Raw genomic sequence first — 27,072 nt, 5'->3', positions numbered from 1 at the left:
GAAGTAAATTTTGAATAAATTTTCTGCAATTCCATGATTGTTGTTACTTTACGTCGCACTAGAGCTGCACAATGGGCTATTGGCGACGGTCTGAGAAACATCCCGGAGGATGATCCGAAGACATGCCATCACAATTTTGATCCTCTGTGGAAGGGATGGCACCCCCGCTTCGGTAGCCCGACGACCTACGCGCGAAGTCGAGCACTTTACGGTAGCACAGTTTAACGAGGACCAATACCGCACACCCTCGGTCCCTACGCAGACTGATCCAAGTGGTCACCCACCCGCACACTGACCGTAGCCAGTGATGCTTGACTTCGGTGATCTGCTGGGAACCGTGTCTTAACGATCAGTCCACTGCGGGACTGCAATTCCATGAAAGAGAGTAAATTTTATAGTTCTATATCATGTTATACGCTGTCAGCCAGCTGTTTTTCGCGGCCTATGTGAAAGGTCAGTGTCAGCCACCGATGGTTGATGCGGCCTAAATGTAATTTCAGTGTCAGCCACCGGTGGTTGACGCGTCCTAAATGGAAAGTTCAGTGTCAGCCACCGATGGCTGACGCGGCATTCAACGTGTTAATAAAATTTTGAACTTGACTGAGACATTTTTTTTCAAACGATCTTTCTTGGATTTTATATTTTAGTACAAATATAATTCTGATAATCTAATAAATTTCTTTAGAAATTTCTTTATTTCTCTTTTTTTCCTTTATTTATAATAAAAATGCCAAAATATCTATTTTTTTTGTAATTAGAACGTAAAATGTAAAAATATATAAAGGACACCGGTGTCCCATCTACGTCAAGGGGTTAAATATATTTTACCATAGTGTGTCACATGCGGGAAGTCACATGCTTTATGTCACATGCCCTTATACGCAATATAGGGCTTATGTAACTTTTTTGTTCTGGATCATTTATGACATGGAAATTTTTAAAGTAATTAGTTTTAAAATTCGTCAGTGAATTAAAAGCGTCCTTTTATGAAAATTTGTCTTATATTTTCTTCATAGTTTGCATCACATATATTTCATGATTTATGGACACTTATTCCCATTTCCATTTAGTTTCAAGAAAATCTACGACAATTAAAATAAAGTGTAAATACTTGAAAAGCCTAATTGCTTTTATTGCTTGAACTAACATATGGCAGGAAAAACTAGGGCTTTCCGGAATTATCACATGGGCGAATATGAATGACTTATTTTTAGGAAAATGTCGAAGCGTGGGAGGTCAATGACGTCATGTTCGTGAACGCAGTGCGGGTGGGAGTTGTGAGGGCGAAGATAGTTCCTGGTTTCCATGGTTACTACTATCCGATATTAATCCTGTCAAGAACAGGAAAAAAGTTGAGTAAACTTCTGATGCAAAATGATAGCGCCTTGAGAAAAAAAAAAGACTGTTCTAGTGAGCTATAATATAAAAAGGTCTAATTAGTATTTTTTATAGTCGGGGAGCAAAAATTAAAACAATTAATGTATAATGTTGAATTTACAATTTTAAGGAAATTGATTTAGAAAAATGTAAACCTCTTCTGAAAAAAAGTCACAGTTGTCGTGAATAATTTTAACTTTTTTTGACATTTATTTGAAGAAATTAAAGTAGCGAAAAAATTATTGGAAAAACAATAAATGAGAAAGATAATGTTTAATTTATGCGGACGAAGTACCAACAAAAACCCACAGCTGTTAGTTTATTTTTGCTGTTGTGAATGATAAATATAACTACTTCACGGTAAAAACGAAATACCTAATTCTTTTTTAGAATTAGTTACATTAATTAAGTAATAATTAAGGTTTCAATCTCTTTAAAACCGATTTGGAAATAAGTTTGTTAAAACTAAACTCTTTTACAAAAAATATTTTAATTTTTACCACGCTAAATTGAATTTTTACAATTTAAAGAAAATTATACAGGTACCTTATTTTACATGGTTGAAAAAGAGAAATTATATTAGATACGTAATTTTACATTACAATATCCCAAAGCTAATATGCAGGGTGTTTTGCACAGATTGCCCATACTATATATATATTTGGATTTCTTCCAAAAAAGTATTAAAAACTTTAAACTATTAAAGTAGAAAATTGGCATTTTAGTGAAAAAAAATTTAGAAACATGGATCAGTTAGTATAGAAGTCGAGAGAAGGATTAAGGAATAAAAACTAGTTTTTAAAGTTTTACTGAAATGCATTTGCTTTATACTAAGAACCATTGTTAAGCACCTCAACTCAACTGGTTTTAAGCTAAGTTGAGCTTTTTAAGAGTTAAGAAGGAATGAAGAGATTTAAGCTGTTTAAGAGCTAAAAAGGGATGAAAAGCATTTAATGGTTTTCATCCCTTCTTAGCTCTTAACCCTTGAAAGCCGATATTTTGTTTAAACATATTTTTTGTACTTTTTAATAATTTTGCATTAATTAGGTCAAAATAAATTAAGATATTCTATTTAGCATTTTAATAATTTATGGTTATAAAGTACAACAAGAAAGACTGTTGTCTTCTGCTACGTTTTCCATGTTAATCTCTAAAACATGGCTTACTTCTAAACAATACCTTTTTAAACTTGCCCTTATTTGAAGTTATTTAGATCTAAGAGAAACAATTATTAATCAGCTAAATTTCTTTTATTTAGAAAAACAGTTATTGATAAATTTTTGAATATGAAGGAAAAAATAATTTTCAAACCAATTTTTCTTGATATTATAATTTGGAACAAATTCCAATAATCTAAGATTTTTCTAAGTAACTATTAAACTTTTTTTATAATTGAAAAATATCAATATATATTTTTGCACGTAATTATAGGGTCTGAAAAATATATATAAAAGATGCAATCGTGTCCCATCTGCGTCAAAGAGTTACAAAGAGATATCTTATAAGCGCTTTTATTCTTTCTTTCGATATCAATTTTAAACATTTAATAAGATTTTTTAACACGGACTAAGGAAAATTTATATAACGAGTAGTAATTATAAATCACTGTAAATAATGTAGCAAGATGTCAGAATAAATATAAGATTTTTTACTGCTTTTCAACGAACTTAACCCTAAGGCACATGAGACACCGGAGTCTCTTTGCTATATATTTTTTCTGACGCTGTAATTACAAGCAATTTTTCGTATTTAATGATAAAAAAAGTCTAATAGTCATTAAAAAAAATCTTTTAAATCATAGGAATTATATTTGTACTGAAATATAAAATACAAAAAAGTAGTTTGATTTTTCTTTTCCTTCATATTAAAAAATTTAATAATTGATTTTGTAAATTAAAAAAATTTCTATGATGAATAACCTTTATCTTATATCTAAATGACTGCAAATTTTAAAATATTGTTTGGACAATTTTACCTTTAATGCAGAAAATTGCAACGGTGTTTAGTAATATATTTCATTACCATTAATTATTAAAATGCTAAATATAATGCTAAATATAAATGCTAAATAAAATAAAACGATAAATAAATGCTAAAGTAATACTTTAGCACTTATTTTGACCTAAATTAATGTTTAATAAAAATGTTTAATAACATGTTTAATAAAAATTCTTGTTAAAAACAAGCGTTTTTTTTTTTTAAATAATCACTGGGGTGTCTCATAAATAATGATAAATATTTTGCTTTAAGTAAAGTTTGCTTTAAGTAAAGTTTGCTTTAAGTATAGTTTGCTTTAAGTATAGTTTGCTTTAAGTATAGTTTGCTTTAAGTATAGTTTGCTTTAAGTATAGTTTGCTTTAAGTATAGTTTGCTTTAAGTATAGTTTGCTTTAAGTATAGTTTGCTTTAAGTATAGTTTGCTTTAAGTATAGTTTGCTTTAAGTATAGTTTGCTTTAAGTATAGTTTGCTTTAAGTATAGTTTGCTTTAAGTATAGTTTGCTTTAAGTATAGTTTGCTTTAAGTATAGTTTGCTTTAAGTATAGTTTGCTTTAAGTATAGTTTGCTTTAAGTATAGTTTGCTTTAAGTATAGTTTGCTTTGAGTATAGTTTGCTTTGAGTATAGTTTGCCTTAAGTATAGTTTGCCTTAAGTATAGTTTGCTTTAAGTATAGTTCGCTTTAAGTATAGTTCGCTTTAAGTATAGTTTGCTTTCAGTAGTTTGCTTTAAGTTAAGTATAGACAGAACTTAACTCTCGAATTAATTTTTCCTACATTCATAGAGCGATGAATAAACTAGGAATAGCGAAAGTATTCCAAACTCTCTCTGAGTAAAAACAGTTTAGAAAAGTAACTTTCAGTTTAATATTAATTTAAAATATTCTGTGGAATTATTGAAAGTTTGGGTTTAAAAAATATGGAGTTGTAAAAAACAAAATCTTTTTCTTTTAAAAGAAACTCCATTATCTTCACAACTTGAAAGTTTTTTCTTCTGGTAACTATTCTAAAAGTCCATACTTTTCAAGAAATATACACTCTTCTGAAACAAGAAGTTAAAAAAAAAGAAAAAACTAAGGAAAAGATATAAGAAATACGTAAATAATATCTTTAGGGATTGTAGCATACATATAATTTATAAAATTTCCTTTTGAGGAAATTAAATTGCTCGCGTTTTTCTAGAATAAATATGAGTGTTGAAATGCAATAAGTTTTTTGTGCCGCAGCTTTTCAAAAATTGGTTTCACTCAAAAATCAAAAAATTTCAAATAAAACTAGATATTGAAAAGCTTTATAGTACAAATCAACACCAGTTTGTTGAGTTGTGATCCTCGCACTCCCTTGCCACAAGTTCGGGGTTCAATACTCGGACCAGGCAAGGTTGACTCAGCCTTTCACCCCTTCAGTGGGTCGTTAAAATGAGTATCAAACAGGCTTGGGGACTAAACACTGGGGATTCCATGTTATGGTGATCATCTAACAGGAACATTTGCTCTTTCATCCCAGATTAAGAGATCAAGAAAATTAGGATGGGCAGAGTAGGCCTTGGCCCTCCATAGGCTGTTGAGCCACTGAGTTTAGTTTTTATATAAATTGGAAATAACAGGCAACAAGTTTTAAGCTCTGGAAAAACAGGAGTCCACATTCACGACTGATTATTCTTGAATGGGCTCCTGTTTTTGAACTCTTAGAACATGTCAACTGTTATTTCAAATTTAAATATTTCTGAAACTTATAAAGTTTTTAATCTAGTTATTAGGGCCGAGAATGTTTTACCTCAGACGAATTTTAACGCTTATTTATTTTTCTGAAGATTCTATTAATTCAATGTATAAATTAAATGAATTGTGAAATATGTCTAATAATCTTGAAAAACGTTAGTCTAATTTATTATGAACAAATATTGTCATTTTTTTATACACCTTAATTATTTTTAGAGTGCGAAAATTTCTTCAAAGGTACAACATGATATCGCATCACGTACAATTGAACGTAACATTATGGATAATACTCATTTTGAGTTTTTGCCTTTTAGAATAAACAAGTTAACTGAAGTCATGTAATTAGTAATTAGTAGTTATGTAATTAAAACTAGTTTTTAAATTTTCAATTACATTGCATTAACTAAAATAAATTAAGTGAACTATTTAAGCCCACAAAGAAATTACATTTGTGCTAATAGTAGGAATTTATTGTATATACTATAAGCCAGATTAAAAGTACTAAAAGCACACTTTTTCTAAATTAGTTTGAACAAGGAAAAACTTTTTTTTTCTTAAAGAAAAATAATTTTTTTTTAGAGAATGACATTTTGGTACGTATCTCCCATAATTCTACTTTCAAATGTGAGTACTATAGCTTCATTTTTCAATCAAAGCAACCGGAAACGATTGCACAGAAACTGAAAAAAAATGTTCTTTATCACATCCTTGAAAAACATAAAATGGTCAAAAACAGCTGAGAATACCGGTTGTTACAGGTGTCAAGTACTTGAGGTAGAATTTCTACATACTTTGCGGAAAATAATTGCACTGAGGTATAACTCATCCATAAAAGAATTTATTTTTTTCACATCCTAGTTATCTCATTCTTGAACGCAATTTCGCTCAATAGGTTAAGTTTAATTTTTAAAACTTATTTTTCGAGTCAATATCAGAAATGTGGCAAATGGCGCATACCGTAAAATGCTCTCCATCTTCCAATAACACGGATTCTTTGACTCGAAGATGCCCGACTTATGTTTCCATTTTTTCTCCTTAAGAGTTAGTAACGCCGTTAAGCTTCTTCACCTTTAGTAAGTCATTATTTTGAGACGCCAAAACAGATTTCATCTTTTATGTTACTAAGCATTACATTCAATATGAATCATGAACTCAGAGTAGAAAGAAAATATTTTATATTTTATTATTTCGTTTTTCTAAATCAAGTTTTTGTTTTTATCTTTCAAAATATTAGTTTTAAACATTTCGTTCAATTATGTAAAAATTGAAAGACTTAACTAAAAAAAAAATTAACATTTATAAATTTAAATATTGAAAAATTTGAAGCCTTTGTAAAAAAATTGAACATGAATATTGAACAAAAATAATTCATTTCGAAACGTAAAAATGTTGCTGTTTTTTTCACTATGATTTTAATGGGTGCTATTTTAGTTTTACGATTTAGTAAGATTGGTTTTTAATTACTACGATTTAGTAATGGGTGCTATTTTAGTTTTTTCGTGGGTCTAATTTTATGTAAAGGGCATAAAAATTCATTTATAGCTAAATAATATTGTATTTTTATAATTTGCTGACCGGTTGTGTAGGGGGCAGGGAACTATCCTTGCATCAGAAAGGTTCTGGGTTCGAATCCCGGGAAAGCATGGATATTCTTTCCTTCTCTGAACTATCTGTCCTCACTGTGGGAGCGACGTTGGCCCACCTAATACGGTGCCCCTGAAAGAGAGGCCAACAAAATCGCCCTGTATATGTCTGAGTTGAAGGATGTTAACACAGGTGGCCATTGAGAAAATATATATATATATAACTTTAAAACCGTCGTTGAACAGCCGACAAAAAGTTTGGGCTTACGACTACTCCTTGTCCACCTCCGTAGCCCTGCAATTTTAAGCCCAATCCAGAAGACAAGGAAACTCCTGGATCAAGTATTGGGAAACATTTGCCATCGTGGAGAACGTTTTGATGGAACCAACCCGTATTTGTGTTGCATAGAGAGGAAGACCACGAGAACCTCCCACGATTAGCCTGACGGCAAGGGGACTCTAGCCCATGATGCGTCTACCACTGTGGATATTTCGCGTCAGCACTTTGGCCCATGCAAGCCGGATGTGGAATTCGTATCCACCAGCCATCACCGGGATTCGTACCCGATTCACCTTATTGGAAGGCGACGCTCTATCCCCTGGGCCATTGCTGCTCAAAATATTATAAGTATTTACTAGCGGTTGTAATACACAGCTACTGAATAATAAATTGAGAAAGTAATGGAATTTGGGCTACATATATTAAATTTTAGTATTATTATTTAGAGTTGCATTGGTGATAATGAAAAAATAAATGAAATGCACACTTGAAATTTTTCCTAAACCTAATCATTTATAGACATACTGTTGATAAAAAATAATTTACTTTACGTTATAAAATTTAACTATAATTATTTTAATAAACATGCAAACTCACAATTGAAGATAGTGTATACTTACATACTATCATTGAAATGTATTTTGCTGAATAATATGCAATAGTATACTCTCTACAATATAATGACAAATCCCATTTTCTCATTTAGTGAAAAGCATCACCGTTTCCATGTAGCAAATAAGATCTTTCTAATTATTACGCTGCTATTTGAAAAAAATTTAAAAACCTTGTGAAACACCTATTATAAAAGAATGGTAAGTAACAGTTTGAAGGAAAAATATTAACTTTGAAAAAAGTGTTGCTTATATTTTGTACCAGAGCTTTTCACATAATCTACTAAAAACGTGCGTACCTTAGTTCATCGAATCAAAGTTTGTGTTCTGAAAGATCACATACACCTGTAATAGCATTGTCATAATGGGGATTCTCTAACAAATCTATTTTTAGTCATTCTTATTTGAGTTTTATGAACTCCAGATTCATTAATAGTTTGGACTAAAATTGCTATGACAGCTTTATTTCCGAAATTAAGACTACCAGCTAAATAGGTTTTTCTTTCCCCTATATTATACGTAGTACTTTTCAACTAAATTTTATATTTCAAGGAAAGTTTTAAAACAAATTAGTACTTTTGATATATAGACAGCTTTTATCCCAGTTTCCATTAAAAAATCAATAAACCAAAGCTTTTTTCCTCGGTTAAAATTAGTCGACTCTATTTAAAGCTACTGTCACCTCAAATTCTTTGTATATTAGAAAGAAAAATTGAGACGGCTACCTTTTCAATTTAAATAAAAATAAACGTAGCCTTATTATAACCCCACATGTCTCAGCTAATTATAACATCATTTTTTTAGAATTTAAATTTCTTCATTCCTTCTTTTTTCTTTAAGTACAGGTCAAAAAAAAGTTATATTTAGAATACAAATCAGGCCTGACAACGAGACGGAAAAAGAGAAAAACTGGTAGTAAAGCTATTTCAATAATAGATAATTCTCTGGAGGAGTAAATAGATTCTTAACAATAAACAATCCATTGCTATTAATTTTTGTCTAGGGATAAGAAGCAATTCAATATATTAATTGTATCGGTTAAAAAAATTTGGTTATGGATATTTTGTTACTCCCGAAAAAAAGCTAAAAATTAAATTTATTTGTTACCAGTTTTTACTCTTTTCAGTCTTTATATATATGGACTTTAATCGCTGATACAAATAAGGCCGAAAAAGTGAAGATTAATATGTGATGCAGTCTGTTAAGCTTTTTTATTAAATATCTAGGGGAAATATTCCTAATGCCAAAATGACATTACGCTTAACAATATATTTAAAAATTCAATGCGATTAAAATATAAGCTAAACAATATCTTTAGGAACCTAGAAAATAGTTGAAGTTAAAAATAAAAATTAAACAATAATCATGCGAAAATCACTTGATAAGGACTAAGTCTCCAAACAAACATTTAACGGTCCATAAAATTTCTTTTGCGAGCCGTAAAGCACTTTTCATCATCAGCATTTAATACTTTAATGCTTGAAAAACATGATTTTCAATGATTTCTCTTGCGAAGTACGTAACGCTGAGAACGTAAAACTTTTTTCAAGCATAAGTGAACATACTTAAATTTTTTATTATTTTAAATAGAAGAAGATCTGAGAATATTTATTACAATTATTTAATAGGGTTCAGAAAGAAATCTGGAAAATTTATATTCTTAAATATATTTAAAAAAGTATAAGCAAATAATGCTCTTTAAAATAGAAAAAAAAAGTTTATTTTCATCTGTATTAAAAGGCAAAATGAAACTTAACTTCATTTTTTCTTCATATTGAACTTCTGATGCTTTTGATGATTTTTGAAGACTTTTTATTAAATTTTTTTAACTACTTTTTAACGTTAATATGAGTCAAAATTATAAAAAGTGACTCCATCACAATCAGAATAGATATATTTTATTATTTTAACTTATTTAAATTTAATTTAAATCTAAAAATTACCATCATTTAAAATTTAAATGTCATCTAATTTTCAATATTTTAACTTATATCATTTTTAAAACATAGGGGAAAATATAATTTTAATTAAGAATTTTTCCTCAACAATTTTTTTAAATCCTGATAACAATATTAAAGTCTATAATAATAAAAAGAATTAGCCCTAAAAGCATAATATTTCCAGTTAAATCCAGAATAATAAAAATGAACTTAAATCTTTGAAATTAAAAAATGTAAATGACTTATAGAATATTTATGACCATTTTTATGTACTTCTTCAATGATGAAATACATTAATTTCAAAACGTTTTCCTCGTGAAAACCTTTAAAATAAAAAGTTTTAAAATTAATTCCTTCTCTGGTTTTTTATTCACATATTTTGAAGGGAAGTAGTAATTGAACCAACTGCATGAGCATTTTAATTTTCCAGCATTCTTTAAAAAGTTTGATTTTTTTTAACTGTAAAAGATCAAAAAGCATTTTAAAATTGAGACAAAATTTATAAATAAGAGTTTCAAAATAGATTCAGAATGCAAGATTTTAAATTTTGATATGTCTGATTTAGAAATATCTACAGGAAATTTTACCAATACTTTTAACATCTGCACTCAGGCTTGTTCTGGCAGTGGTACATTTAGCACTTAATATCTGCCCATGGGTCAAAGCATGGGTCAGAGCATACAAAACTGGATATACTATTGGGTAGGAACACATTAAGAGTTTAGCTTACTTTAACCGAATTGAGGGAAAATATTCAAATGCCTTGTTATCTAAAAAAGTGCTATAAAATTGTAAAGTTTTTTTAAATAATTTGTGCTAAAAAAATTAAATTTCCTTCTATTAACATAAGATATTGATTGCTGGCTCTATCTATTTTGGTTATAAACCACTAAATTAAAGTAGCCAGGAAAATGACAGATTTTCTTGTGACAAACAAATTATAGACAGAAAAAATTATTTTAAGCAAAGTTTTTGTAAATAATACCCTCTGCGTATATTCTAGAAATGCTTACACCGGTTGAGATAATAAAAGTTAGATACTAAAAAATTTATGGTAAGTTTTGAAGCTAGTTATTATTGGAAACATTGTTTGTGACATGCCAAAAACATGAAATTTTAAAGTTCAATTTAATTTTTTAAGTATACAAAATAGTCGATGCTAGAACTAGGTGATTTTAAAATGCTAACAGCAATGCTATTTATTAATTTTATTTTAAAAAAGTTCCTTTTGTAGTTAAGTATTAGATCTTGGTACAAGTGACTGTATATATATATATATATATATATATATATATATATATATATATATATATATATATATATATATATATATATATATATATATATATAAATATATACATATATAAATGTATACATATATAAATGTATACCTATATAAATGTATACATATATATATATATACATATATATATATATACATATATATATACATATACATATATATATACATATATAAATATATACATATACATATATATATACATATATAAATATATACATATATATATATATATACATATATATATATATATATACATATATATATATATATATATACATATATATACATATACATATATATATACATATATAAATATATACATATATATACATATATAAATATATACATATATAGAGACATATATAAATATATACATATATAGAGACATATATAAATATATACATATATACATAATGCAAATTTGAAAAATTATTGTTTAGAAGTGAGCTGATTGGAAGATTTTACCTTTAAGACAGAAAAAGACACTGGTGTTTAATGCTCTATTTCTTAATAAATTTATATTAAAAATATATCAATAATTGATTTTGTAAATAAAAAAAATTCGAATGATAACTGCTTCTGTCAGATCTCAATAACTGTAAATTCGAAAAATTATTGCTTGGAAGCGAGCCATGTTTGGAAAATTTAACCCTCAACACAGGAAAAGACACCGGTGTTTCATGCTGTATTTCATAACCATAAATTATTAAAATGCTAAATATAATATTTTTCACATACTTTGGCCTAAATTAATACAGAATGATGGAAAGATTATGAAAAATATGTTCAATAAAAATTCTGCTTCAAAATGGTTAAGCAAGTACACCTCACAATACATAAAAACCTACAGTACTTAACACAAGTTGAATAAGCTGTACTCAAGTTGAAAAATTTCAAACCGCTTCCTACCAAGGTAATCGCAAACATAACATTTACAAAAATGAAGGCCCATATACAATTGTTTTGTAAAGTTGAAGGACAAACCTATTAAATGACATAACTTCAATTACTGTCCAGTGCAGAGAGTGTTAATGACCATTTGAATTTCCTGAAATTAATGATCACGCAATCAAAGTATTTAAAACACTGCTTCAACATCACATTAAATCATGCTTTTAAATTCTTGGTTAAGTTATGAACAGATTCAGAAAAGAAATTGTTCTTGTTTTTGTTTTTGTCCATATAACTTTATTATATTTATGAAGCATGTACTTTCATTATTAAGAAATATATCATTTCGTTATTACAATCAGTAAAATATTCGAGCTCAGATTAAAAAATTCACTCCGATTATGAATTTTCAAAATCACTTGCTTATTCCCTTTCAAAAAAAGCTGTTTTTGAGGTTGTTTTGAGGTTGACAGATAAAAACTGCACCAGAGGTGGAAAATAAGGTTATGCTTCGCACCAAAAGTAACCTCTTTAACAAACATCAATTTCAACCTCATTTACACCTCACGAAATCAACCTCATATATAACTCAGCAATACTTTTTAGCTTAGAACGGATGAAATCATTCGCAACTATAATATACTTATTTGCTTGAAGTGTAAAAGAAAAAATAACCCGTACACCTCAAAAACAACCTCCCTTACCTGGTTGCTCTAAAGTAGATATCCATCAACCTCAAAACAACCTCAGGTGAAAATAAAACAATTTCATACAACTTGGGAGGTTGATCTTTTAAAGTTGTTTTTTAATTCAACTTCCAGTAAATCTCAAATCAATCTTTACACCTCAAAATAACATCAAATAAACTTCAAAAACACCTTAAATTTTTGCAAGGGTTCTTTAACCTCCCTCACCAACTCTTATTTAAGAAAATTGTAAAAAAATTTTAATTTTTAAAACGTTTTACCAAAGTTATATTTTTACTTGGTTAACAATTGTAGAAAAATGAATATAAATATTTTAGTTTCATTGTTAGGAAATTTTTTTAAAGAATAAATCTCCTTCTCAAAATTAAATTGGTGTAAGCATTGCCCCAATTTTATTAGGTGCTTCCAGTCGAAATAAGTGAATTTTTAAAAAAAAATTTCTTTTATGAAACTAGCTTAATTGGAAAAACAAATTTTTTAGCAACAGATTTTTGATTAAAAATTAAAAAACATTCAATTTTTTTATTAAAACTTCATTTTGTTTGTATTAAAATATTTAAAATCAATTTTTTTAAATGTGTCGAGAAATCTATAAAATAATATTATGGGGAAATTCTTAGACTCGTTTATTAGTTTAGATTTTTTTTTATCAGCAGCTATAAATTCGTAGTAATTATTTATAAACTATTCAGTATTCTGGATTAATGAACTATTTATAGAATTTAAATTATAGAATTTAATTTATAGAATTTAATAAACATTCAATCACTCTTCAAACTAAACTATGGTGACCATATTTTCGAAGTTGTGGCTATCCCCTCCATATTTTGAGGAATAATCCAAACAAGAATTCAAAAGAATCCAAGGAAAAGTTTAATTTGTTGAATAGTTTCTGAGAAATTGAATTTAAAAAATATGACTTTTGGAAAATTTGATTTCTCAGGAACTATTCAACCAATTTCGAGAAAGTTTGCCATTGGCAGTAATTTTGCCATTTAAAATTACATTCTTTAAAAAGATGAAAAAAATTGTATGCCTTACAATTCAAAAAGTTTTCATCCATTATTAAATAAAATAAAAAATTATAAATATTTACTAAAAGTTCTATTTTGCATGGAATTATCTTTGGATAAACAAGTATTATAATTGTGGGCAAAAATTTCTTAATTTGTTTAAAAAATTCTTGAGATATGGTGAAATACGCAAAAAGTCAAATTAGCATTAAGTGGGCCAAACTTTGGGCCACTCTCCGAACCAAACTATTAGAACCATCTTTGCGGCTGCCCCCTTTATTTTGGGGATCAGAAACCCGAATCCGCAGGAGAAAAAAATTTATTTAAAGAAAGTACGTTTTTGTGTCTAGTTTCTAACTTAAAATATCATTTGCCCAAATTAATTAGCATATTTTGGGTTGACACTATAAAAATTCGATTACTGGATCAAAAGTTATTAAGGTACTCAATTTTGATCAATGTACACACGAAAAGAAAGTTTAAAAAATAAAAATTGAGAAGAATTGCATATTTCCTCTTAATGCTGAATTTTGGACTAAGTTCCTTGCTCTATACCAGGTCTTTGACCTAAAGCGAATTAAATGTGTGTTTAAATAAATCTGTATTATCGATCAGATTATGTCTTGAATAACTTAAATATAAAAGAATATTTTACAAAACCATTTTCTTGCAAATAAAACTACGTAAAAATAAGGTTATTTATATATTTTATAATTTTTTTTCTACTTATGACGACATATTTAGCTTATGATTATCGATCTAATATTGTTGAGCTTTCTGATAGGTCAGTCGACAAATGGTTTCTCTCCCCCCCCCCCTATTCTTCCTGTCGAAATCACATCTCCCTCAAAATATATGAACTTATTCCTCGCCTTCGTTTCCTGCACAAAAGAATTTTAATTCCGGAAAAAGAAAGAAGGAACGCCGGCAAACTCCTTTCGTGAAAGATTGGAATTTCCTATAATGCAATGAATTTTCTAGCCCTTTATCTTTTCGATCTTTCTTTGCACACAAGAACAAATTTGTTTGGATTAATGAATTTTTATAAATTAAGCTTGGTAGTTGTGTAAATTAATAAATATAAGCCAAGAAATAATACTCTTTAACGAAAATAGGATCAATGTTGACAATTATCAATATTTTAAACCAAAATATCCTACAAATTTGCAATAAATTTTTTATGGTACTAAATTGCCGACCTCGTGTCCGAAAGGTCTAGAATTCGAATACTGAACAAGGCACGGATGTTCGTTTCCTTTTCTTCTCTGTATTATATCACTCATAGGCTGCAATTGTGGCACAATTCAAAAAACATGCGTTTTGGACTAACAGGTGTAAATCTAACAATGCATAGTCTTTCACCAGCAATACTAGCACAACTCATAATTCAACTTGAAGGTAATCTTCGCTAAAAACAAATTAAAGCATTTCGTTTGCATTTTGCTTAGCAATGAAAATTTTAAACCCACTTATCTCAAAACTTGATTTTTTTTTTTTTAGTTGTGCCGCTATTGCAGCCCATGAGCGATATGTCCTCCTTATTGTGGGAGCAGCGTGAAACCACCTATAGTTTTTCTACGGTAGGAACTCCTCCGCCAAAGTCTAGAGGCAGTCTACTGCTACGGAAACAAAAAGAGCGCATTTAAAGGAGGGTAGCTTCTCTTCACTCTAGGGCTAACACAGTAGAACGGAGAAAAAGATTACCTTTCTTTCGCAGACCAGACTCAAAGTCTGCCCTAAACAGTGATCCCACACCCCTGCTTGAAATAGTTTTACCTTGTTACCATAGTCACCGCCATGTGTCTAGACGAATGGCTAGGGGAGTTCTTACTTTAGACAAACTGTAATATAGTGCCCCTGAGAAACAGTGGTCAACAAATCTGCCTTTCTGATACTCGAATGACAAATGACAATATCCGGATGGGGATTTGAAAAAATGTCGTTAAATTGAACAATATGCCGCCGCATTTGAGTCACAATATCGTGTAATCAAACTCAAAATGGTTCCCTTTTGAGCGATATGGTTCAATTTGAGACTTTAATAAGGTTGTAATAACTTAGCAATTACTGCATTTTGTAAATTTTGCTTTTAGTTGAAGATAATAAAACTCATTGGCAAAACAGATTGGAGTCTGGTTAGTCAACGAGCTTTGTTATCTTCAGAGACTGACGGGAGTCACTAGGTTGGAACATACGTATAGCGTTTGTTTTTTTATTTATGTTTATTAAATATTAATTTTTGATATATTTTAACACACTCTTCGGTAGATCCCATATACCACCATTGACAAAATAATGTTTGAAAGAAATTCTATGAGCAGCCTGAACTAATTTAATGATATTTCAACTGTTAAATTTTTAATCAAATCGTATTAAATTTAAATAGTTAATGTGTTTTATATTCCTCAAATGCGACTTCAACTCCAACGAGCATTTGATTTAAAAATATGCAGTTTAATTTGAAATGTGAAAAAGCAACCTTAAAAAATGTTTTAATTTATTAGAAAATTTAAAAATTCACCGTGGAAAACAATTTTGGATGAAAAATGGCGGAATTTGATTTCTGAATTCAAGAGTTTATAGATAGGTTTACATTAAATCGCAACCTTTCTGATATTATTCAAACATTACCTCCCCGTTAGAATATTGACGAGTCACTTACAAGCGGAAGAAGAATATCCCATAAACATCTGATGTAGCAATGAAACTTGCTACTAACGACATTTTGGTATCCAATAAAAGGACTATCTTAAGTGAAATAATAAAAATTCAATTGTTCAAGCATCAGGTTTAAAAGTTGTTCAAAACTCTTTTATTATTATTTTTTATTTTAAAACTTAATTCAAAATGTTAGAAATACTTAAATATATAAGACAAATTAACGCAAAATAAGGTTTCAAAAATGTTAGAACGTTGAGTGCTTTAATTACATTTGCAAAGTGAATGAGGAAAACTGCACTAACAAGGAGCGTATACTGTGATCAAAAATAAAATATAACTTTAAATAACTTTCGTTCTAATAATTGAATTTAAGTAATGATAATTATAAATTAATTGAATTTAAGTAATGATAATTATAAATTAATTGAATTTAAGTAATGATAATTATAAATTAAATTCAAGATACTAATACGATTTGCACTTTCTCTGAATAAACACTTTTGGGGACGGATTTGGATTTTTAATCATCAAAAATAGTTCCAGAGTAATTGAGAATATCGTCCCATTAGTTAAGTCAGGAGAACGGTCGGCTACATCTCGAGAAGTTTTTAATAAATCAAAAATCTTTGGCACACCATTACGAAATTCGTATATTTAAAGATAATGTCATGAAGTAATTTTTACAATTTTTTGTAACAACTTAAACTGTGTAATTTGAAATGCCAAAAATAAAAAATTTGAACAAAATTGGTCGGATGGTTCTTGAGGGAAAAAAATAAACATAAGGCTGTTTATTTAAAAAAAAGTTATTAAAGAAGCGTCTTCATCACGTTTAAAATATAAATTCTGTTACTAATTCTTCTTAATGATCTCGGCAATAATTTAATGATATTATAAATTCAAATGTTATAAATAACTTTCCTTAATTACATCGTTAGTTGAATAGTATGTTAGGGTGAATTATTTTTTAAGATATATTTGAAATGTAATATTAAAATTAAGCATTAAAAAAACTACCTTCTCTACATTACACGAAAATAATTTCGCTAAAGATCTTTTTTTCAAAAATAAATATTGCATTGAAACATTAAAATGAATCATATTGAAAAATCTACATTGCTTTTTTACTGTTTTCTCTACATTTCAAAAAATTACTTTCTGGTTGAACTTAAAAATGAAAGAAATCATAATTTTAATGTATGCTTTCATTAATAATCATTTAGGTTATATTCATATAGAAAAAATAATTCTTGATAAGCATTTTTTAAAGTTGTGCTTTAAAACGGAGTGCTGGCATATGAGTTTATAGTTGAAGAAAACATGAATTGGCTTATGAATTGGCTGCGCCAAATGAAAACAATACGTGCTTCGGATTTAAAAGAGCTCACTTGTTGATTTGCATTTTTTTTTTAAACAAAAACATTAAATATAAAAGTTTATATTTTCGCAAAAATTAAATTTTTATACAAATTTTATGTTTTTTAAAAAAATCTAGATTAACCTCACTGTATTAAGTAATAAGAATTCTACACTTCAAATCATACATAAACCCGAAATTGGGCAGTTTTCAAAAAAATTTGCTATCACTTCTGCAAAATCATACTTTCTGCCATAATATTTATTTGATCATACAAATATATTTATCTGGTTAATAGTTGTGATATTTTAATAAATTTTTTATGAACTTCACCTTCATGCATAAAAAATTTCATAAAGCAATTTTAGACAAGAAATAAAAATGTTAATGTAATTTACGTAAGCTTAACATTCATGTATTACTAATACTTAGATTTTAATAACACAAATTAATAAATCTAATTATTGCATAACTTTAAATACCCTTATTAAATTACTTAAACAAAAAAAATTTATTGGTTTTTATATCAACTTAAACCAAAGATATTTTCGTTCTCTGTCGTTTTTATCAGAACTTCTGTGCACTGTTTTAATGACTTGGCAAAGTCTTATCTGTCTCACATAAACCGAATTTGTTCAGTTATATTTTTCTCGCTATTTTTTAAATGGAACATTTTAGCTGGGAGTCGAAGTAATACAATTTTTTTCACTCCATTGTCAAAACCATATGTTCATTTTTTTGACTCGAAACGTTTATTCATTTTTTAGGAGCACAATATTTTTTGTGTTTCTTAGAAAAAAGCAAAACAAAATAAAAATTCTTTAAAAACAGATAAACCTTTCTTTAAGAAAAGTGCAAAATCATTTGATGCAATCATTTACCTAACATGTTATATTTAAATACACTTTAAAATTTATTTCCGAGCCAGGACCTAAAAACCTATATATATATCAAGACGGAAAAGAGCAAAAACTTGTACACAGTTAAAATTTTCATTTTGAAATTATGATAAAATAACTGGCAGCTGTCTGTCCATTCGATTAACCGTAAAAATTACGGTGAAGACCATTTTTTCCATTATGGTTTTTAAAACATTTACAAAAAGTACGGTTATAAAACCATGAATAGAAAACTATGCAGGTTTTTAACCATTTGCAACTAGCATTTTTCATAAAAAGTTAAAAATAAATAATTATTTAACTAGACATAGGAGCTTGGTATTCCGTAAGGTAATGGGCATTGGAGAGTGCCGGACACTGGAAATTCTTGTTGAAGGGAATGGAGGAAATATTGCGGTGTCAACACTAGGACTCGAACTCCAGTTCTGCCGGTCATGAGATTGACAGATAAGCCCGCTCTGCTATGATATGTACTCAGGTGCAAAGAATTAAGTAGCTTCATTAGGTGGTTCCAGTTGATGAGATAAGATTCTAGTTGTTTAACCGTATTAGGTTAAAGCAGTTAATAAACAGTTTTTCTCAAACTTAACAGTTTGATTACCATTTTATTTATGGTTATTTGACTGTTTGGATTAAATATGGTAAAATAACCATTCACTAAATTGTTATTTAACCATTTTTCCCAGAAATTTTCTAACAGTGCACGAAAGACATTTTATTCTAGAATTTTTGTTCGAGAAAAAAAAAATCTGTAGCTACCGAAATTTTTTTACAATTATAGCATATATATTAAAATGCTTGTTTCTTTAGTAGGTAATGTTGGTAATGTTGTAGTTTCTGAAGTAGGTAATGTTGAATAGTATTTTAAATAAATAGGTTGACTCTTCCCAAAATCTAGCTGTGAATGAAATAGTTTTACTACCAGCAATTTCTGTGTTCCGTCTCGCTTTCACTCCTGTTTCGAGCATATATAAATCAAAATTATCATTTAAATTATCAATATTTGATTTTTTTGTAAATTTGATTTATGATCAGAGGTCTACAAAGACGCGAATGTTCTAGAAGCCTGGGCAAATTTTTCGGATCCAGCTTGTTATAGCTACAACTTGCTTCCGCTTTAAATTTTACTAAAATATTATATTTAGCATTTTCATAATCTATGGTTAAGAAATACAGCATGAAACACCGGGGTCTTTCTCTACGTTAAGTGCAAAATCTTCTGAAGACGACTGACTTTCAAGCATTAATTTTACAAATTTGCACTTACTTGCAGTTATTTAGATCCAATTCATCATTAAAAGTTCTTTCATTTACAAAATCAATTATTAATAAATTTTTTAATATGAGTGAAAAAACAAATTTTCAAACTACTTTTATTGGATTTTATATTTTAATACAAATATAATTCCGATAATCTAACAGATTGTTTGTAGTAATTATTTGACTGTTTTTTATAATTGAAAAATGCGAAAATATATTTTTACTTGTAATTTAAGTGTCAGAAAAAATATATAAAAGGGACACAGGTGTACCATCTGTGTCAGAGGGTTAAGAGATAAAAAAAAAATTTCTTTACTAATGTGGTAAAACCCCTTATGAGAAGAAAAAGTGAGAGACCTTAACTAAGTAAACATTTTCTAAAATCAGCTGATACCATTTTTTTCAAAACAAGTTCGCATTCATTACAATTCGAAATTTTTTATTATTTAAAATTACATACTTTAAAAAGATATAAAAATTTGTATACATTACAATTCAAAATTTTTCAGACTATTATTAAATAATTTAATAAAAATAAATAGTTATTAATAAATAGTTTTTACTCGGATAAACGAATCCTTGGGTGAGCGAATTTTATCATAATGAGCAAAAAAAATTTTCGATTAGCTTAGAAAGTTCTCAAAATACGGTGTCCTACGCAAAACGTGAAATTATCATTAAGGGATTAAAACTTCCAACAGCTCTCCCGCCTAAACTATTGGGACCATATTTTAAAAGATTGCTGCTACCTGCATATTTTAAGAGGCAAGAATCCGAATTGCTTAAAAAAGGGAATTTTTAGTTAGAGAAAGCACGCTTTTGTTTCCGATTTCGCAACTTAAAATACTGTCTGAGCTAATTAGCATATTTTATGTTAGGTACTCAAACCATTAAGATTGAGCCTTAATACGTGAAAATCCAATCATATGATCGAAAATTATTCAAGGTATTCAGTTTTTCTATTTACCAATTACCAAAATTTATCAAATGCACTTAATTACACATTACTGCAGAGATACCAACTGCTCCGAACACGCCAGAATAATTTAAAAAAACGGTAAATAACAACTAAGTAAATTTTGCAAATATTTAACAATTTTTGTCTGCTTTATATGTGGTATAGTATGACATAAGTACTATAAAGTGGTGATTAATATAAGCCTACAAATTATTTAGAAATAGTGGTGGATAAGAATCTACTAAATTGAATTTATTAAACCAAGAATCACAATTGATAAACTACCACTTTAAAATATATATTTGCTGTCCGGAGCAAGTAGGCATCTCTGTTACTGTAATTCATTAAATTTTAATTAATTCATCGTAATCAATATTAGAATTTTGATTTTAAAATTATAAGAATTATAAAATTTTAAATTAATCATAAATACTTACAGGAAGTTTACTAATTTAATTTTGGAGACTATTTAAATCTTTTGAAAAGCCAACTATTCTATAGATTATAGAACAAATTATTCTATAGATTTTACAAATTTCAACTTAAGAATTTAGATTCCAAATCAACTCTTTGCTTTTAATATTTCTAGAGGACATAAATTAATCCAGACTTCGAATCTTTCCTGTTACCTCAATTAAATTATGTTTGAATGACGTCATTTAATATCTGCGGATGTATTTTCAGGTCATTATAGTCTAGCATTCCATGCAAGTCCCTTTAGTCTGAGCAAAATTTTCGCCTATTCTCTTAATATCTAGCCTGTTCATTTAATCCAGAATAATCCCATCTTTAGTCTTTAATCTTCAGGATGAAAGATTGTTTGAAGCTCTTAAATTGTAGTAATTTTAAGATCAGAATTCAGGAAATAAATGTATTGTTTGAAAACTGAATTTATTTCAGAAAAGCTTTGTAAGAAAAGCTTCAGAAAAGCTCAAATATTTCTAAGCACATTGTGAATTTTCGAGGAATCTAATGTGCTTATTTTTCATTTGTATTCAATTAAATATTTAGCTAAATTGCAAAATTGAATTTATCGACATTTATATTTTGAGATTAAATTCAAAGTTTAAATTCTGAAAAACAATTATGCATATTATTGGTCGTAAATTAATATAAATATCGAAATCTAAGGAAATACACCGGTTTTATAAGGACTGGAAACATTAAAATCTATTTTATCGTCAGAGAAACGGAGAACGGTTAAAAGTTGATTATTAGAAACACCAAGTTTCATTTATCAATCAAGCAGGTTTTGATTGTTTACAATATCATTTTCGTTAGTAGTGATTCGTTCGATTTTATTAGTATTTTTGTTATTTCTGAGCTAAAATGTTAAAAGCAATTATCACGGAATACCCTGTATAAACTATTTGTCAGGACTTTTTGTTTTAAGATTTAATTCAATTTTTAAAATTTAATTTATTCAAAGATATAAGTTTAGAAAAATCTGAAAAATATCGAGCTATTCGAACGAAATATTCGAAAGAATGCTTCTTTCGAATCTTCGAAACATGTATAAAATTTGAGCATTTTTGAAAATTACTTGAATCATTAAATGAAGTTCTCGGGCGATATAGTGATAAGTCTTAATGTTTCAAAAGTTGAGTGTTATACTGTTTCTTAGTATTATTTCCAAATAGATACATCCGTAATTTCCTCTCAATGACAGTTTTCATACGCATATTAGTGACATAAAAAAGGAAGTGCTTTTAAATTAATGATTTAGTCCTATTGCCTATGGAAATTTCAAAATAAACATGCCCAATAACCATCGATACTATTTTAAAACAGTGTAAAAAAAAAGATTTGCTGACATTTTCCTGTGTAAAAAAGGCCACAGAAATAAAATAACTTTGCAACAACTACTAGTAGGAGACCATACATAAAATTGGCACGAATTTAAATATTGTAAGAAAAGTTATATAATTGGACGATTTGTTATTGCGAAAACAAACGGGCATCCGGGTTAATATAAAGCATGTTTTATGACAAAGACTTTTAAAAATTTTAATTATGTATACCGGTTTAGTTCTGTAAATTACGATTTAGTTTATATCTTTGTGATAATTTTTAATATTAAAAGATTGTATCTTAATAAAAATATGATTTATACAAATCTAATAAGAACTTCATTAAACTGCAGTTACCACTTACGAAATAAATTGTGAAAGAAGTTACCAAATTTTCTCCATTTACTCAACTGAAATTAAAAAGAAAATTATCCTCTAATTTCACGAGTAAAATCTTTACAGGGAAAACTAGTTTGCACTTTTCAGGTGCAAAACACTGAATTGATTCTAAATTTTATTTTAATATTTTCTGAAACTACACCAAAACTTTTAGCATTTTATTTACAACTAACATTTCTTTAAGAATGTTTTAAAGTACAAAATTGGAGATTGAAGAGTTTTTAAACATAGAAATATGATTTATACAAATTTAATAAGAACTTCAATAAACTACTGTAAATTATTACCACTTATTACATTTTCTGGAAAGGAAGTTAACAAATTTTATCAGTTTACTCCACTGAAATTTAGAAGTAGAAAATTTATCCTCTAACTTCGTGAGTAAGAACTCTGCAGGGAAAACGAGTTTACACTTATCAGGAGCAAAACATTGAAAAGATTCTAAATTTTAATTTAATATTTACTGAAACTATAATAAAACTCTTAGCATTTTATTTATAGCTAGCTGTGTTTTTGAAGAATGTTTTAAGTACAAAATCTGCAGAAAATTACAGATTAAAAAGCTTTCAAACATAGAATATAATTCATACAAATTTTATAAGAACTTCAATAAATAACGGTCACCACTTATAAAATTTTCTGGAAAGGAAGTTGATAAATTTTATCAGTTCACTCCACTGAAATTTAGGAATCGAAAATTTATTCTCTGACTTCGTGAGTAAGAACTCTGCAGGGAAAACGAGTTTACACTTATCATGGGCGAAACATTGAATGGATTCTAAATTTTGATTTAATATTTTCTAACACTATAACAAAACTTAGTATTTTATTTATGACTAACGTTTTTGAAGAATGTTTTTGGTACAAAATCTGCTGAAAACTATGAATTAAAAAGCTTTCAAACATAGAATATGATTCATGAAAATTGTATAAATTACGGTCACCACTTATTAAATTTTCCGGAAAGGAAGTTAGCAAATTTTATCCGTTTACTCCACTGAAATTTAAAAGTAGAAAATTTATCCTCTAACTTCGTGAGTAAGAACTCTGCAGGGAAAACGAGTTTACACTTATCAGGGGAGAAACATTGAATGGATTCTAAATTTTAATTTAGTATTTTCTAACACTATAACAAAACTCTTAGCATTTTATTTATGACTAACGTTTTTAAAGACTGTTTTCGGTACAAAATTTGCAGAAAATTATGAATTAGAAAGCTTTCAAACATAGAAATATGATTTATGCAAATTTAATAAGAGCTTCAATAAATTACAGACATCGCTTAGTGTAAATTAACTATGAAGGAAGTTAGAAAATTTTCTCCGTTTACTTCACTGAAATTTAGAAGTAGAAAATTGTCCTCTAACTTCACGAGTAAAATTGCGGGGAAATCTAGTTTACATTTTTCAGGGACAAAACACTGAAAAGATTCAAAATTTCAATTTAATACTTCCTAAAACTGTTACAAAACTTTTAGTATTTTATTTACAACTAAAATGTCTTAAAGAATATTTTTAAGTATAAAACCTGCAGAAAATTAGAATCTAAAAAGTTTTTAAAAATAGAAATTTTTATGGAATAATACACACTAGTTAAAGAGCTTAGGAAGAATGCATTATATTTCAATGAACTTTATACATTTTAATGATAATTAAATTATATCAAATAATGAATCAAAAAGCTTTATATCAGAAACTTGTTTACAATATCTTTTTTCCCAATGAAAACAGTTATTTAAAGACTTCACGTAGAAAATTAATTATTCTAATATTAAGCGTAATTAAAACTTTGTGTAAAATTTAGGGTTTCATACTTATTTAATATCTATTCATCAGAGACTATATTAAAAATGTGTTTAGTATATTTTTTTAAATTCATATAAATATCAAGCTTGAAGAAATTTCCTAACATTAAGCCTGAACTGAAAACTACAAAATTCGCATTGTGCAAAAACTAGTATAAGTGTACACTTATATATTTTGACGATTTTAAATGGGGCGTTTTTCTGTATTTAGAATTCAGTTTAAGATTGTTTTCATTAAAATTAACACTTCAAGAGAAACTCTTTTGTTGCTTAATCGCATTATTTTATTTCACCATATCTCAACTATCACAAGGTATAAGTTTTAAATTTAGAAAGTCGCCATGTTCGATCATTTTCAAATAGTCATTAAATGAATTTTGTTTTTTAAAATAGTTAGAAAAAATTAAAAGTTTCATGTTTTCTAATTTTCCTTCAAATAAGCCACATAAAATACAACGTTTAGATGGCCTGAAACTTAGAATTTTACTTCAACACAAACAATAATATCAATTAATTTCCTCATTCAAAAATGTACTTTGTTTGAATATTAGAACTACAACTTTCTAAAACTATTTCTAAATATTCCAAATATTTATAGATGTGAAATAATTTAAGTATTTTCATAGTTTATTTAAAATAAATCCCTCGTAATTTATATATTTACAGTATCTGAAACCTAAAATTTAACTCAGACAATTTATGAATTAATTTCTTCATTCAAATTTGTCCTTTGCTTTAGAATATTAGAACTTGAGCATTTAATTAAACATTTTGTTGTAAACCAATTCTGAATATTTGAACTGATCAGGGTCTTTGTAAATTTGCTGTTCACGTTCTTTATTTAGTAAACACGTTTTGGCATCGTTTCAATTAAAAAATACCAATTCTTTAACAACTTTTAAAGACAAACACGTGAACAAATTGCGCAGTTTCATCACTTCAACAAATTTTTTAAATATATATCGTTGGAAAAAAGGAGTATTTACTGGAAACACAAAAAATATTGAAAAGAGTGATTCTGTTATACAAAATTGCAAAATTTTATCACCGAAATACATTTTTTTAAATATATATCATTTAAAAAAAGAAAATGTATTTAATGGAAACAGCATGGGTATACATTACTAACACTTGTTTTCAAAGAGAAAAAATGTCAAGTGATTACACTTTACACTTTTCGGTGCTCTTACATAAAAAAATTGCTAAATTTTATCACCAAAATACATTTTATAAATATATATCACATGAAAAAAGGAGAATAGATTTTGAGGAAACAGCATGAGCATGAAGTTAGACCTACCACCAATTATCTAAGTAACAGTTAAAAGTAATACTTACAGATACATAAACAGGCCAAAAAACGAATAGCTGTATCAGGTGGTTCACAGTCCGGATAAATGGGTCGCAAAACATAAAAGGAAAAGGTCAATGCAACTATTGCTTGAGAGCATGGACGGACAATCATGCATTCGACCCATAAACGTAAAAAGGCGACAAATGGGCCAAACGATTCCATGATATATGCATAATCAGCTCCTGTTTTTGTAATCATACAGCCCAGCTCGGCATAGCAATAGGCTCCAACCATCGAAAAAACTCCTGAAGTGATCCATACCACGAGAGATAGGCCAACGCTTCCGGTACCTTTTGAGACCCCTTTCGGGCTTACAAATATTCCAGATCCGATAATACTTCCTACTATAACTGTTATCCCATTTAATAGAGTCATCTTCGGTTTTAGGCAGATGACATCGCTGGCAGGGGGTTTTTCGGTGGGGGATGTTTTTTCTAACATCTTGACGTTTTCTGTAGAGACGGTGTTCGGTGAGTCGGCCATTTCGGAGGGATGTGTTTGGAATATTCTTCTCCGAGTTCTGTGCGTGAAAAGATCTCCCTCATTCGGCTCTTTCTCTGGAAGGGCTGCGCACATGCGCCCTGAAATTTTTTACAACTTGGCGGGTGCGTAGAATGTATTGTGTGGTTGATCGCCAAAGTAAGTGATGATTTGAGGTGGAAAAGCACTTTTATAAGTAAAAGTTAAGTGGGAAAAGGTGTTAAGGGATGATTCTTTTATAATAATATTTTTTTATTAATTTTCTTTGAAAATTAAAATTATGCAATCAAAAAATAAATAAATAAATGTTGGGAAAGAAAAAGAGGCTATGAAGCGGTTTCTTTAAAAGAATAATTTTTTCAAATTAAAACTATATAATCAAAAATTAAAATAAATGTACGTTGAAAAAGAAAAGATGTTAAAGAATATGGAAAATATTAAAATATTTTTTTTAAGAATTAAAATTATATTTTCAAAATAAATATGTAAATATTTAAAAAGAAATTATGCTAAGGATGGTTCATTTATCAAATATATGAAAACCTTTTCATTCATTTTCTTTAAAAACTAAATTATAACCAAAAAGTAAAATTAATATTGTTTATTATTTGAATATTATCTATTAAAAATATTATCTATTTGAAATATTAAAATGTTTTAATGAATTTTCTCTAAAAACTAAAATGTAAC

At 28.1% G+C, this 27,072-nt stretch overlaps 1 protein-coding gene across 1 annotated transcript in view; it reads right to left on the bottom strand.

Annotated features, from left to right (window-relative positions):
• LOC107440928 (Y+L amino acid transporter 2) overlaps positions 1-26,513 on the bottom strand; it is a 56,885-nt gene extending 30,372 nt beyond the window's left edge. Inside the window, exon 1 of the mRNA XM_043041019.3 lies at positions 25,887-26,513. Within this exon, the coding sequence (XP_042896953.1) occupies positions 25,887-26,478 (592 nt within the window). The 5' untranslated portion in view covers positions 26,479-26,513. The remainder of the gene's footprint in view (positions 1-25,886) is intronic.
• Between the last annotated feature and the right edge of the window lie 559 nt (positions 26,514-27,072).

The sequence above is a fragment of the Parasteatoda tepidariorum genome, chromosome 12 (genome assembly GCF_982258835.1).
Source record: "Parasteatoda tepidariorum strain Cologne lab strain chromosome 12, Ptep-v5.0, whole genome shotgun sequence".
Classification (NCBI taxonomy): domain Eukaryota; kingdom Metazoa; phylum Arthropoda; class Arachnida; order Araneae; family Theridiidae; genus Parasteatoda; species Parasteatoda tepidariorum.
The sequence above is the reverse complement of the archived record's forward strand: the minus strand, read 5'-3'. Positions and strand labels throughout refer to the sequence as shown.